General features: G+C 47.9%; 1 protein-coding gene and 1 non-coding gene across 4 annotated transcripts in view; both read left to right on the plus strand.

The window, feature by feature from the left end:
• Positions 1 to 9,000, plus strand: part of VANGL1 (VANGL planar cell polarity protein 1) — a 53,767-nt gene extending 44,767 nt beyond the window's left edge. For 2 of the 3 annotated variants that reach the window (XM_045801435.2, XM_087866196.1), the window contains exon 8: positions 1,650 to 9,000. In XM_045801435.2, the coding sequence (XP_045657391.1) occupies positions 1,650 to 1,910 (261 nt within the window). In that variant the 3' untranslated portion in view covers positions 1,911 to 9,000. The remainder of the gene's footprint in view (positions 1 to 1,649) is intronic. The other variant, XR_015726394.1, reaches the window with a different exon arrangement.
• Positions 9,001 to 9,398: 398 nt separating this feature from the next.
• On the plus strand, positions 9,399 to 9,471 carry TRNAK-UUU (transfer RNA lysine (anticodon UUU)). The gene has a single exon. It is a non-coding gene; the product is annotated as a tRNA-Lys (tRNA).
• The last annotated feature ends 3,865 nt before the right edge of the window (positions 9,472 to 13,336 follow it).

Raw genomic sequence — 13,336 nt, forward strand, 5'->3', positions numbered from 1 at the left:
GAGAAAAGTTTGCCAGCCCCTGGTCTAAACAGTGTTGCAGCGAGTATGTTTTTCACATACATCTTTGTGCATCTGTGCAAGTACTTCCAAAGGAGAAATTTCTGGTAGAGGAACAGCTAGATCAAAGGTATAAATCCTGCCACATTGTCCTTCCAAAGGATGTTACTGTTTTACACTTTTGCCTCTGGGATACGATTCTGTTTATTTCCCCCACACACTTGGCGTATTGGGTGTTATCTTTTCTTTTGACTCATGGCCCACATAAGAGGCAAAAAAAAAAAAAATCTGTTATTTGAATTCATATTTCATGAATTATTAATGTGGTAGACTATCTTTTTGTTATGTTAGTTTTCTATTAATATTGATTATCCTATAAATTATCTTACTAATTTCAGTTCTCTCATTGCTGAGTTTCTTTTTCTTATGATTCATAAGAGCTGTTTTTATATGTGTTTAGGCCTGGCTCTGCTTCCTGCCTTAGAATATATGCTTACAGATCAGAAATGATGTAGTTGTCAGCAGCAGTGAGGTGTGGATGGAAGGGGATACCACGTAGAAACTGCCCTTGACCTGTGTCTAGGGCCAGAGTGACAGATCCCAGTATATCCTGTCTGAATCACTGGCTCCCTCTTTCTTCTCTCTTCTTACAGCTAAATCAGAGTATTTATTGATTTAATACACATGCCATTGAGATCCTCTTATGTCCAGGCACATTGGAAATTCAGATTTAAAAAATAGTTCCTGCCCACCAGGGGGCTAGAGACCAGTGTGGGACACAGACACGCAAGTCCACAGCGATCGTTAGGGAAGGAAATGTCACATGGGTGTCAGGCCGGTGATTATAAGCACTTGGAGGCGGTGTGTTTCAGGGGGTGGTCTGAGGAGAAGTGAAGGCCCAGGGGGAACAATGTGGACATGTGGATGCCGGTGGGTGGGTGGGGGTCCAAAGCCTCCCCTGGGGCAGGGGACTCGTGAGAGGGATGGGAACGAGGACTCCAGCATCCATCGGACCTGCCCTGTGCCCACTTGACCCCACAGGAAACCACCACTGCCACACTGGTTGGGCTTACCTTGTGCCATTAGACGGTTAGAGGCAGCCATGTCATCCTCACTGTGGCCCTGTGAGGAGCTGTTATACTGTCCCCACTTACCGGGAAGGCAAATGACTTGTCCAAGGTCACACAGCCCGTGAGTGGCGGAGCGTGCTTTTTTGTGCTTGTGTGCAAGTGTATCCTTTTCCTTGTTCAGCTTCCAGTTCCCCAGTGCCTCTCTGTGCCCGGCCCTTGCCCCAAGGAGCTTTCGGTGTGGGGCAGGCAGGCCTAGCACAGGTACAAGCGGTGGCCTGTGCCATGGGGCCATGCCTTGGCCGGGCTGGTGCCTCAGAGATGGCCTCCGGGCTGATGGAGGTGCCAGCCACCCCACCCGCCCCGCCTCTGGTTGGAAGTTGGCAGAGGGCAGTGAGGAAGTCCAAGGAGGTTTCCCTCCCCAGCAAGGACTCCATTGGGGGGGTCTGATGGGCATGCAGCCTGATTAGGTGGGCTCTGTCTTGGTTTGTTGGGAAACATTTTCATTAGGTGGGTACTCCCCTGACATTGCTGCCCTTGGCGCAGGGTGTTTCTTCTCTCATGGCTTCTCTCCTCCTTTTTCAGGCCTTTCTAGAACGTTACCTCAGTGCGGGCCCCACCCTGCAGTATGACAAGGAGCGCTGGCTCTCGACGCAGTGGAGACTGGTTAGTGATGAGGCTGTGACCAACGGATTGCGGGATGGAATCGTTTTTGTCCTGAAATGCTTGGACTTCAGCCTCGTGGTCAATGTGAAAAAAATTCCATTCATCGTCCTCTCTGAAGAGTTCATAGACCCCAAATCTCACAAATTTGTCCTTCGCCTACAGTCTGAGACATCGGTTTGAAAGTTTTATATTTGTGGCTTTATTACAAAAAAAGAAAAGAATAGAGAGATATATAGAGAGATATATATATGTATGCCAGAGCGGCGTCTTTTTTATTGTTATTCTTCATCGCTGACTGAAGCTGGCAGATGAAAGACCAGTACCCTTCGACCGTCTGCACTTTACTTGGAAGGAAGCAGGGGGTGTCCGCCCTGGAGAAAAGCGACGGACGACATCTGACTTGTGCGGATGGGACGTCTCTCGAAGCTGTTCGCTGGCATTGCTGTGACAGCTATAAACCAAAGCGGAGCCGGTGGTTCCTGGGAGCCTCGCCTGATGGCAGCGAGCCCCCGCCTTCCGTCCAGGGCCACGCTGTCCTCTTGCTTCCGGCCCACCCCCCTCGTCCACCTCCAGGGGGACGCGTCTTCGTTCTGTGTCGGGAAACCAGACGCGACATGTCCACTAGATGCTTGTGTCTGTGAACGCCCAGTACCACGTCCCCCACGGGGCCGCGGCCCGTTCCGGACAGGCCTGCCTTCGTCTTCGTTCTTTGTTGCCTTAGGTTGTGCTGAGAGAGGTCACCACAAAAAACGGGCACTATCAGCTGACAGCTCCGAATGATTTTAGCTTGTTTTCTCCCCAAAGAGAAAAGCCACCTGTCCTGTTTCTGACCCCGTTTCCCTAGGTTTGAGCAGGGGGCCCCTTCTTGACCCCGTGACGGTGCACGCGTCTCCCTCCCTCTGCCCTCGCCCACACACACCACACCCCCGGCTGGCTGGTGGCCCTGGCTAGCGAGCCCAGCCTGCAGAGCTGCCCAGGACCCACTCTTGTGTGCTCGCGGGTTCTGAGCGCTGCCTCCTGTGGGTGTCATGGAGTGTTCGTGTAGGGAAGCATGGGATGCCAACCAGGTCAAACACAGGGACAGCAAGCCTGCCAGACTGTCCCTTTTAGGCTGCAGCAGGAGCCGTCCCCCCTCCCAGTTCTCCTCCCCACTGCTCGCAGGGACCAGGGGGGGAGGACTTACACCTTGACTCAGGGACTGGCAGGTGCAGCTTGGAGCCTCCCGTTTCCCGGGGAGGGAAGTCCTCACAAAGCTTCGTGGCAAGCTGCCCTGCCAAGGGAGACCAAACAGTGCCCACTGCAGTGACAGCTGCTGCTGTCCGGCCCCGATTTCTGACCACCATCACTGTGCAACTCATGACCTCTGCCGCTTGCTACCAGGGAAGGGGCTGCTTTGGCGCCGGTGTTGGAAGTCCTTGTAGTTACTGTGAAGTGGGAGAGGGAATGGGTAAGCAGCAGAGCCTGGGGAAAGGAAAGGTAGGGAGCCGATCTTAGGATCCTGGGCGGCGGGGGGGGGGGGGGTGGCAAGGCGTGCTCGCGGAACCCTGCCGTGGGGGAGCTCTTGTCTGCCTCCGTTTGCCTTCCTGTATCCATGGCCAACATTTACAGAGTATTTGGCCTTGCTTTTCCCAGGGATCGGGAGTAGCCAATCACCTCGCTTTAGACAAGGAGGACACTGTCAGAATGCTCTTCGCGTTCGCGAGGACCCTTCCTGGTTTGTGCATTCCAAAAGTGGTGCAGTGTTTATGTATCTTTTTTTAAAATCAAAATGGGCTTTGGACATTTGTAAGACACCTGTACCTGCAAAAGTAAACAACATTCTTGAACCAACAGCCTGCAGCTCGAAAAGATGTGTTGGAACAGAAGAAAGGAGGAGCCAGTCCTTATGGCGTGGAGCCAAGATGAGATTTGTGACTACGTGGTTCCATGGATGGAAACACATACCATGTAACCATGGTGCTTTTGTTCTTCTTAGTTTTTGAACTGGACATTCCTTATGCTGATGATGTCTTTCTCAGGAAATATATTTGGGGAGATAGGGCAAGGGATGGTGAAAGCGTATGGGACTCTGGTTGGGTCACGGTTGTCATGCCCCAGACTAAGGCTTCTGCATCAGGAGCCCAGCAGCTGGAGATGCTGTCAGTACTTCCTCTAGGTCATACACAGAGCATGGAGTTCATGACGACACTGTTCATCTGCATTCTAAAATACTGTGCTCTCACCCCGTCTTAAGTTGCCAGGCCAGAAGGGGTTAACATGGAGTCATTGCTTTGGTGCCTGTATTCCCAGCAGGGTGAAGAAAGGTTTAAAATAAGGAATTTATTTTCTCTCTCCCCTCTTCTGTCTTCCCCAGTCTTTGCATAGGAGAACGTCAGACTTTCTGAAATTATTGTTTCAGTTTTAAATTGGATATCGATTTTTTTACACTGACTTTGTATTGAGTCCCTTTTGAAAGAATAACAAAATAAAATGCAGGATCTTTGTATAAAGCCTTTGCACTTTCAAAATCTTAATAATTTGAGTGACTGGTGCGGTGGGAACAGTGTAAATGGCATTAAAAAGAGTTAAGGTTTCAGAAAGCTGCATCACCCAGTCGAACGTGATGCGTTTTTATTTCAGTCCTTGGAACCAACAGGCCATTCTTTTTAAAAAGAGGGTAGACTGCCCTAGGGCTAGTGAAATATGTAAGACTTCACAGTGGAGGAGGCAAGATTTCATTTGCCTTAAATGTTTATAGATTTTCTATAACTTTCAACCCAAGTTATTAAAACGTGAATGTTAAATGTTCGGAGTAGGAGACTAATGACGAGCGAGCGCAGGCCTGAGATCATTCCCTCCCCTGGCGGTGTTTTAACCAGTGGCTAACTATTGTTCCTCCGTGTCTACTTCTGAAGGGGATGATAACTTTTCATCATCCAGGAACTGAATGTGAAAACGTCTGCATGCTTAGAGTTGGAAGGAACTTTCCTGTTTTATAGTTCACCCATCCTTTGCATTATCCGTGAAGTCAGAGCTCATAGGACTTTTCCTAAAGTTCACTCTAAGGTAAGCCCTTGAGAAAATGTTTGAGCAGGTTTTTGCCCAGCTATCGTCATCCCCTTCTCCCTCTATGTCCTTCCCTTTCAAATCTACAGACAGGACGAATTCTGTACAGAAGTGCGTGGGAGTAGGTGGCCCCCCTGCGGGGGGGTGTCTGTGCGAATGCGCGCGTCACACTGGGGTTCCTTGTTGGAGTTGGAGCTCCTTTTCCGTGGGGAGGTGGTGGCTGGGCTGGTGTGGGGGGAAGGAGATGAGGTTTCACCGTACTTGGTGGCTTCTCTTCGTTTTGCACGCATGTATTTAGATAGGTCTCTAGCTCTGCGGCAAGCCCCCTGCCTGGGGGGGGTGCCAGACATCATGACCCTACCCCCACCCCCACCCCCACCGGGGGACGTGTTAGTCACTCTGTGAAACCAGGAGAATCAGGTCCTCGGTTCACACTCCCTCTGGCCGAGTCCTGCGATGTCAGGCTCCCTAAATGGGGACGCATGCGTGTTGGTGGGTGTGCGTTTCCATATCTGTGTGCATGGCTCTGAGTGTAATTACCGCATGGACGGCACGTCTGTATGCTAGCCGTCCGAACATTTGTGTCGTCTGTCGCTGGTGGGTGTCATGTCAGGTACCTTAGTGCATGTATTTGTATGGATGAGTGTCTTCAGAGTGTGCCCTGTGCTGGAGAGATTTCCTAACGGCCCCCGTCTTTTGGAAGGCTGCTCTAAAGCCGGTTTACTTCTCCCTTGGCTCCTTTATTCCTTTCCCTTCATTACACTGGCTTCTCCCCAGGAGTAAATGGGTTTAGCCTAGAAGAGTCTTCTGGAAAGCTTGATGTCCTGCAGGCAATCCATTAGACTCTTTCTTGCCCATCAGGACCCTATGACGTGAAAACAGCAAGAAACAGAGAAAGGTCAAGCTCTGTGATAATTACTGCTCCAACTTTACTACCCTGGAAGCCTTACTGTATATTTCTCCATATAACTTAAACATTGAGCTTCATAGAGAAAAAATAAGACTGATGACTAAAAGTAGCACAGAATGTTAACATAATATTTAAGTCGTCCAAAAGAGATCCTTCCTGCGATTGTAAAGTGATGTAAGTATTTCTGGGTAGCATTTATGCTTTATGGATCTTGTTACAAAAAAAATAATAAATCACTACTGTGAATTTACTATGTAACCTTGTGGTCATATTCCATCACAAATAAAACATGAATTGTTCTGAAGCCCACAGCACAGTCCTTGCATGGTATTCAGTGCAGTAGTGAGCCCGGGTAGCTCAGACACTACGCCGAAGTTGCTGTTCGCACTTTAACCGAGGGGATGCTGAGACCATTAGCTCTCAGGTCATGTTTCTGACAAAACGTATTCCGGTCAAATGAGGAAGAGAAGGGTACCAACACGTGTTTATCTGGTGTTGTGTGTTTAGGTGCAGTTCTAGAACGTGAACTCCTCTGAGGCAGGGTTCTCTCAATGGAACAGGTGAGGAAGAAGATGGTCACAGAGGGAGGGACTTGTCCCGGGTCTCCTGGCTAGCGAACGGAATTTCAGATCTAACGTCCGACTCCAGCCCCTTGCTCACTGCACCTTGAGGTGTGGTCTAAATGATCTGGTGTTTTGGAACGTGAGGACACTTAACCTGGAATCAGAACCTGGGGTGAGATATCCTGCGAGGTGGTGGGATCCCTTCTGTCCTTCCACTTTGCACCAGAGCTGTGGCCCCAGGGGAACCTCTCCATTGCGTTGGCAGATTTCTTGGGATTTCTAGTTGAAAGAACTTGAGAATGCTCTCCCCCAGGAAAACCAGCCCCACCAGCACCACATCTGCTGGTAGACCCAGGGGCTGTGGCTCAGCGGCCATCCTTTGCTTTTGCCCCTCTGGCCCTCCGCCCCGCCCCTGCTGGCAAGGGCAGGCGGGCATCTCGGGCCTTGGGCGCAGGGAGCTGGGCAGGGGTGAACCTGGCCTCTTCCCGAGCGGAGGAAGCTTCTTGCTCGTGCTCCATTACCCTGGTTAGCAGGCGAGAGGGACCACCTGCAGGCCCAGCCCCCAGAAGTCTGGAACTGGGGTCCCCTGACCTCCCTCCTTGACCTTTGTGTTCTCAGCAAGCACTTTCATCCCACTGTTTTCCCCCACAACTGCCCTCATGAGTTTTAACAGAATAGACATAAAACAGAAGTCTGAAAACACGGTTTTCCTCTCCTCCAAGGTCTTTAAAGTTTTGTTCTGTTGTGCACAAACTGCCGTTTTCTCCCGGGCTGTTCACTTTCTGTAGAGCACAGGAACACGAAGATGATACTCGCTTCTCAGCATGGCTGCTCATTTGGAATCAGGAAAATTTTCAAAGCGTAGAACAGACATGATAAAACTGATAAAATAGAATCTGGGGACTCGGTGACTCTCCCTTGCCAGGCCCTTTCCCGTTTCTATTTAGATAACCCAATCTGCTTTGTTTCACCTGTAGAATAAATCTCTTTAATGGGTTGTTTTCGAGTCTCCCCAGTATAACAACAGATCTCTAACATCTGAAGCAATACAAGAAAAGGTCACTTCCAATACGACACTAAGAATCTACAATTTATATGTCTCACAGCTTGAAAACACCAGTGTGTTGTCTTAGTGGGATAAAAGTACTTACTCATCTTCAGCCTGGGAAACAAATGTGACAAAGCCCAGACTTCTATCTGAAGAGTGTCTTTGGCACTTCTTTTGGCACTGAAATAATATTTTCATAAAAATATTTGAATGTATGGTTGTCTGGTTTTGTGTTCGCTTATATTCATCGGGGCCTTCCCTTGTACCGTGAGCTTTTGCTCTGAAGGAGCTGATCATTTAGGAGTTGTTAAGCCCAAAGCCTAGGAAAGCTTCATCTCTGAGGCCCAGCAACTGTTGCTCAGGGAATTCGCATGGGACCCAGGCAGCTGGTCTGTGGGTGACAATAGTTTAACTCACGTCGTAAGGAATTTAGACTGTTGCACATTGTCACCATTCCAGGGTCCAGGTAGAAAGAGGCGGCAGTGGCTTTTCATCTGCCAGTGCCCCTCAGTCATAGAAATAATGGAATGTTCACTTAATGTCGTTCCTTTTTTTTTAATGTTGTTCATCATTCTTAAGAAAAAGAAACGTAAAATTTGAACGTTGCTGGTAATTCCTTATTTTTATAATGGATTCACTGCAGGCTTTAGTTATATAGCACAGTCTCCCAAGACCCCTGAATTATGACATTAGCCAAATGTGATTTCCAAGCGGTTGTTTCTGAGCACAACTGTTGTGGAGAGTACAGGACGCTAGCCAGAATGAGGACGGGTGGATACTGGCTCACTGGGGTGGTCGACATAACTCGCCTTGTGAATGACAGTTCCTCAACCAAGATGCCAGAGGGAAGGCCAGGGATGCCCAAATCAGGTCTTCTTCAGAGAAGTTCATTGGACAATTGCTCTTGTGTTGAAAGAACTTTTCACTTCTGGGTCTTGAACCCCGAAAGTTCCACGACAAACCATCTGTCTCTCTCTGATGGAGTCAGCACTGTTCGTGCAAAGATGTGGCCAGAGGTCTTTGTGGTCTTTCTTAATAGTTAATACTGCACTTTGTAACCAGGAGGGGCAGTTCTGCTCATCAGTCTCTCCTCCGTCAGTATGTATGTAGGATTACTGGCATAAGCGGGTGGTGGGCTCTGTTGCAGCATTTCAAGCATCTAAACGAATGATTCTACCAGCAGCCATCTGCACAAGCACGTTTACGAACGTTCGTAAGGTGTAAGCTATGAAATGTCTTCTCATCGTGACGTCCATCAGTAACAATGTTAGCGTTTACAACTGACGTGGTGTACCTGGCAGCCAAGTCACTTGGTCCCCCTTTGGGTCCCCCTTCCCAATTAACTGTAAAACATTTTACATGTTACATTTTTTTATACTGTACAACTTGAAAAATAAACTGAAATCCCAAATTGTATTTTGCTTCTTTTTTTCATGTGATTATTTCGATGGAAAAAGTTGTTTGCTTTTTTCGGGAGCGTGTTCACTCTTACATAATTTTCATCCCCTCTTAAAGACAACCTGTCAACCTGAGAGGCTCAGTTGGTTAAGCGTCCAACTCTTGGTTTCAGCTCAGGTCATGATCTCGGGGTCCTGGGATTGAGACCTGCATTGGGCTCTGTGTTCAGTGGGGAGTCTGCTTGAGATTCTCTCTCCCTCTGCCCCTCCCACTCACTCACTCTCTCAAGTAAATAAATAAATCTTAAAAAAAAAAAAAAGGTCTGTCGAGTTTCTATGAAAACCAATATAATTATGATAGATTGAATCAGAAAGTGGATTGTCATTGTAACGAAAATGATCTGTTGCAATCATTTTATGCTTAAGAGAATATTTTAAATGAATAGGTTACTGAAATTTAAAATCTTAGGCTCTACAAATGAAGATGAAATCGGCCTTTTGAATAAATCGGCAAGTGAATAAAGATCTTTGAGTCGAGTAAGGAGGAATAAAAGTGTCAGACTCTGGATTTGTGAGGGGGTGAATATTGGATTGTTTTGGTGAGTGGCTTGGTAATTCAATTTTGATTATCGGTGGATTTTAAAATAGGTCTATTTAAAAGGAACTTGATAATATGACAAAGAAATGTTGGTGGGGGTAGGGGGCACCTGGCTGGCTCAGTTGGTAGAGCATGCGACTTTTGATCTCAGGGTCGTGAGTTCAAGTCCCACATTGGGTATGGAACCTACTTAATTTTTAAAAATGTTGGAACTTGCCTTCTGCTACACTCAGCTATTTTTTATCTGTATAGAGTACTGATAGCACACAAATTCTTACCTATTCCATGGACAGGGGCTAGAGAAAGCAATTGATTTGAAGATATTCATTGTATAGATTATCGATAAGCTCTGTTTCTCTGGGCCATCGACCAAGATGGGCAAAATTTATATCTGCCCAAGCAAACCCTGCTAGGGAAAAGATTCGAATTGACTGCAGACATAAGCCAAGGACTCTTCTCTTTTTCATTCATCACCCTTCATACAGCTATAGGGTTTTGGAAGAGTTTTGAGACGACCAGACGATAAACTATCAGATTATGGACGTGGAGTGAGGGGTATCAGGATGGCACCAATTAAGTCACTGTCGGTGCACCCAGGGCCAGAGGTGGGGCCCACTGGCTATGGCATAGCAATATTCCAACTGGGCAATGCCCTGTTGCTGTCAACGGGTCATGCAAGCATCTTCTAGTTATACAGGCTAACGTGGACATGGAAAAACAAAGCTACGCTTGACCTTTGGGTGTGTTCTCTGTATTTACATCTCAATGTGTAACTGAGGTTCTGAATATTTGTAATAGTTCAGACAAAATAATGATGACACAAGGTACTTTAAACATTTTCCTTTTCTAGATGTTTGCTCAGGCCTCTGATCTCACCTTTGCCTTCTGGGATCTGCATGTACTAAACACACTTTAAGGGGCCATTTATTGACTGTGGGAATGAATGAGTGAATGAGAACATGAAGATCTACTCAGCACGGAACCTACCATCTGTAACCTAATCATCTATGATTATTTTAGGGGAATCCCTAAGATTTTGCAGGATCCTAAAGTTAACAGTAAGAATTCTAGCCGTCACTACTCTGAAGAGTTCAGATTGGTAAAAGACCAGGTTCGTTCAGAAGAGGTCCTTGCAAGCATTTGGGCCTGCAGATAGAGGAAAATAAATGCATGGGCACTTAGGTGGCTGAGGGCATTCTGGTTCCAGGGAATGGGGCCTGGGACTTCTGCTGTCAACCCCATGCTGCTTTGCTTGCCCTCGTGATGCCTATATTTCTAGGAGACTTTGCTGACCTGGATAAAGAGCATTGCACATCAGAAACTCCTCACTGAGCCAAAGAGATTCTGTGTTCTGATTTTTTTTTAATAATCCCAGTTTGCTATTCTAAGCAGATCTGAACAGATGATACCATTGCCAAAAAGGTTCTGGTTGACTTTTGATAATCACTAGCTTATTTTTAATGGTACTAAGAGCTTTTGATAATCACTAGCATATTTTTAATGCTACTAATCACTGTTAAGTTAGCTTTACATAGGGTTTAGAGAGTACTTAGTCAAACAGGTTTACTAAGTACCTATCAGAACTTAGGCACTGAGGATAGAACAGAATCCGCTCAAGTCTTTTCCCTAAGCAGACACGCATGCATGATACATTGTAACTTCTGTAAGAGAGCTTTCTACACACACAGTAAGTACAGTGAGGGCTCAGTGGGTGAGTGGCCAATTCACCTGGGGTACGACTAGAACAGTCACAGAATGTACCTTAGTTTACACTTCAGGTAATATAGGTGAAGTTTGCCAGACAGGCACAGATGGGGAAGGACAAGCATTCTAGTGGATGGAATAGCATGAACCAAGGCTTGGCATTGTTAAGGAGCCAGGCAGCTTCTACCAGCTTCTGATTGTAAGAGTAGAGGAGGCAGGTGGCTGGGAAGCATTGTGAGAGATGAGGCTGGAGAGGTGGACAAAAGGCAGCTCACACAGACCTTGAGTGCCCTGCGAAGGGAGTTGGTTTTTACCAGTTACATTCTACGCCCGACCCCTGGCCTGGTGCCAGGGGTGCTGACCCAACTTCTGCTAAAATAACAACTAGGTGCTATATTCCCAAATGAGGCATGTGGACGCCCTAATCCAAGACAAATACTCCATGCATGCAGCGGAAAGTGCCCCATTCAGTCCGATGCTTTCCTACTCCAGGAGCCCAGACATCGCCAGCAGCAGCAGCAGCCCCACTCAGACTTTGCTTTCGTCACAGGGAGGAGAGGCACTTGGAGGACTTTTGGTTTTACAAGACCTGTCCCTTCTCTCCTCCCCAAACTCCCACCACATGGTCCAGCTCTACATTCAGCAGTCAACAACCTCTCCATTCATAGCTCACTCTTCGGCCTCTTAGTCTTAAAAAAAAATTTTTTTTCACACCTCCTGGGAATAGAGAACCATTGAAGAATTTGAAGCATGTGTGTGACATGATCAGCTTCTCATTTTAGAAAGATCACTTGATGGCAGCATGCAGGCTGGAAGGGGGATGTGAGAGCAATTGGAAACTTGTGGCAAGCCAGGTGAGAGACTGTAAAGCCTCTGTTACGCAGTGGGGTGGGCGCAGAGGGGAGCACGACACCTGCTCCCTATTCTTTTTTTTTTTTTTTTTTTTTTAAAGATTTTATTTATTTGACAGAGATAGAGACAGCCAGCGAGAGAGGGAACACAAGCAGGGGGAGTGGGAGAGGAAGAAGCAGGCTCATAGCAGAGGAGCCTGATGTGGGGCTCGATCCCAGATCTCCGGGATCACGCCCTGAGCCGAAGGCAGACGCTTAACCGCTGTGCCACCCAGGCGCCCCTACCTGCTCCCTATTCAAGGCAGAAGTGGGACCCAGTGGAATGGTGCTAAGGTTTCTGGCTTGAGCACCGTCAGAGGCCGGTGTCTCTTCCCAGCTCCTCTGCTTCTACAAAGACGGATCTTTTCCTGAACGCTGTGGGCCTTTTGCCTAAACCTTACTCCCGTCCAGAGATAGAGTGAGTTACCTGGTTAGTGGGCAACAGCCCTTTGTCCATGTTTCTTGGGGTGAAGTTTTGGGGTGAAGTGACGGTCTGGTTTTTTCCTCCTCCCTTCCATCCTTGCCTGCTGAGCGGTAATGGCCTGGGTCCGCTCTACAAGTCTGACACCCTTGGGTGGCCTGCAATTGGAGGTAGGAAGCTGGGAAGCCCATTTTCCTCATCTCTGGTCTCCAAATTTCTGTTCTTCTATAATAACGGTGATTATTACTAATTATTATTAATTATTAATGTTACACTGCTGACTTCTTGACCTAATTTTGGGGAGATCTTAAAAGCCCAAAGCTGTGTTGATCCAAGGTCCCTATGGGAACTCCAGATGAAGTTGTTCAGGAGAGACAGTTGGGGTGAGGACTTTGGAAACAGGACAGCCTGGCTAGAGACGGATGATGTTGGTAACCACGGGCTGGGTGAGATGACCTGGGGGAGTGGACGAGCTTTGGTCCCCGCCCTGGCTTGTGTCAGTCCCCGGTGACCCATTCTAAAATGCAGACAGTCAGGCCCCAGCGTGGAAGTGGCATGTCACGGTGTCTGGGCTGAGGACAGACGTCTGCGTTTGCTAAATAAGCCCAGCAGACAGTACTCTGATGCTCACTGAGCAGGGCTGAGACGTCCTGGTGAGAGTGGGAAGGTGGAGGGCAGAGCCCCAGGACCCAGCCGCACTTTGGGGGCGGGTGTCTGCACGTCTCAGGGACTGGTGATCAAAAGCTACTTAGTAATGATCGATGACAAGTGACATTATTACCAGTGTGGGCTTCTCGCATTATAGGAATTAGGGCCTAGACAGTACAGAGCCTTATGGAAACAACAAGCTTGTTTCTAGTTATGAGATGTTATTTTTTAAAAATCCACTTGGGGGTGGGGGGGGGAGCCTGGGGAGCCCAGTCCGTTGGGCATCTGACTCTGGTTTCGGCTCGGGTTGTGATCTCAGGGTCCTGGGATCAGGCCCTTCATCAGGCTCTATGCTCAGCAAGGCATATGCTTCTCCTTCTCT

This window comes from Ursus americanus, chromosome 12 (assembly GCF_024610735.1).
Source record: "Ursus americanus isolate L20-20 chromosome 12, mUrsAme1.1.p, whole genome shotgun sequence".
NCBI classification, from domain to species: Eukaryota; Metazoa; Chordata; class Mammalia; order Carnivora; family Ursidae; genus Ursus; species Ursus americanus.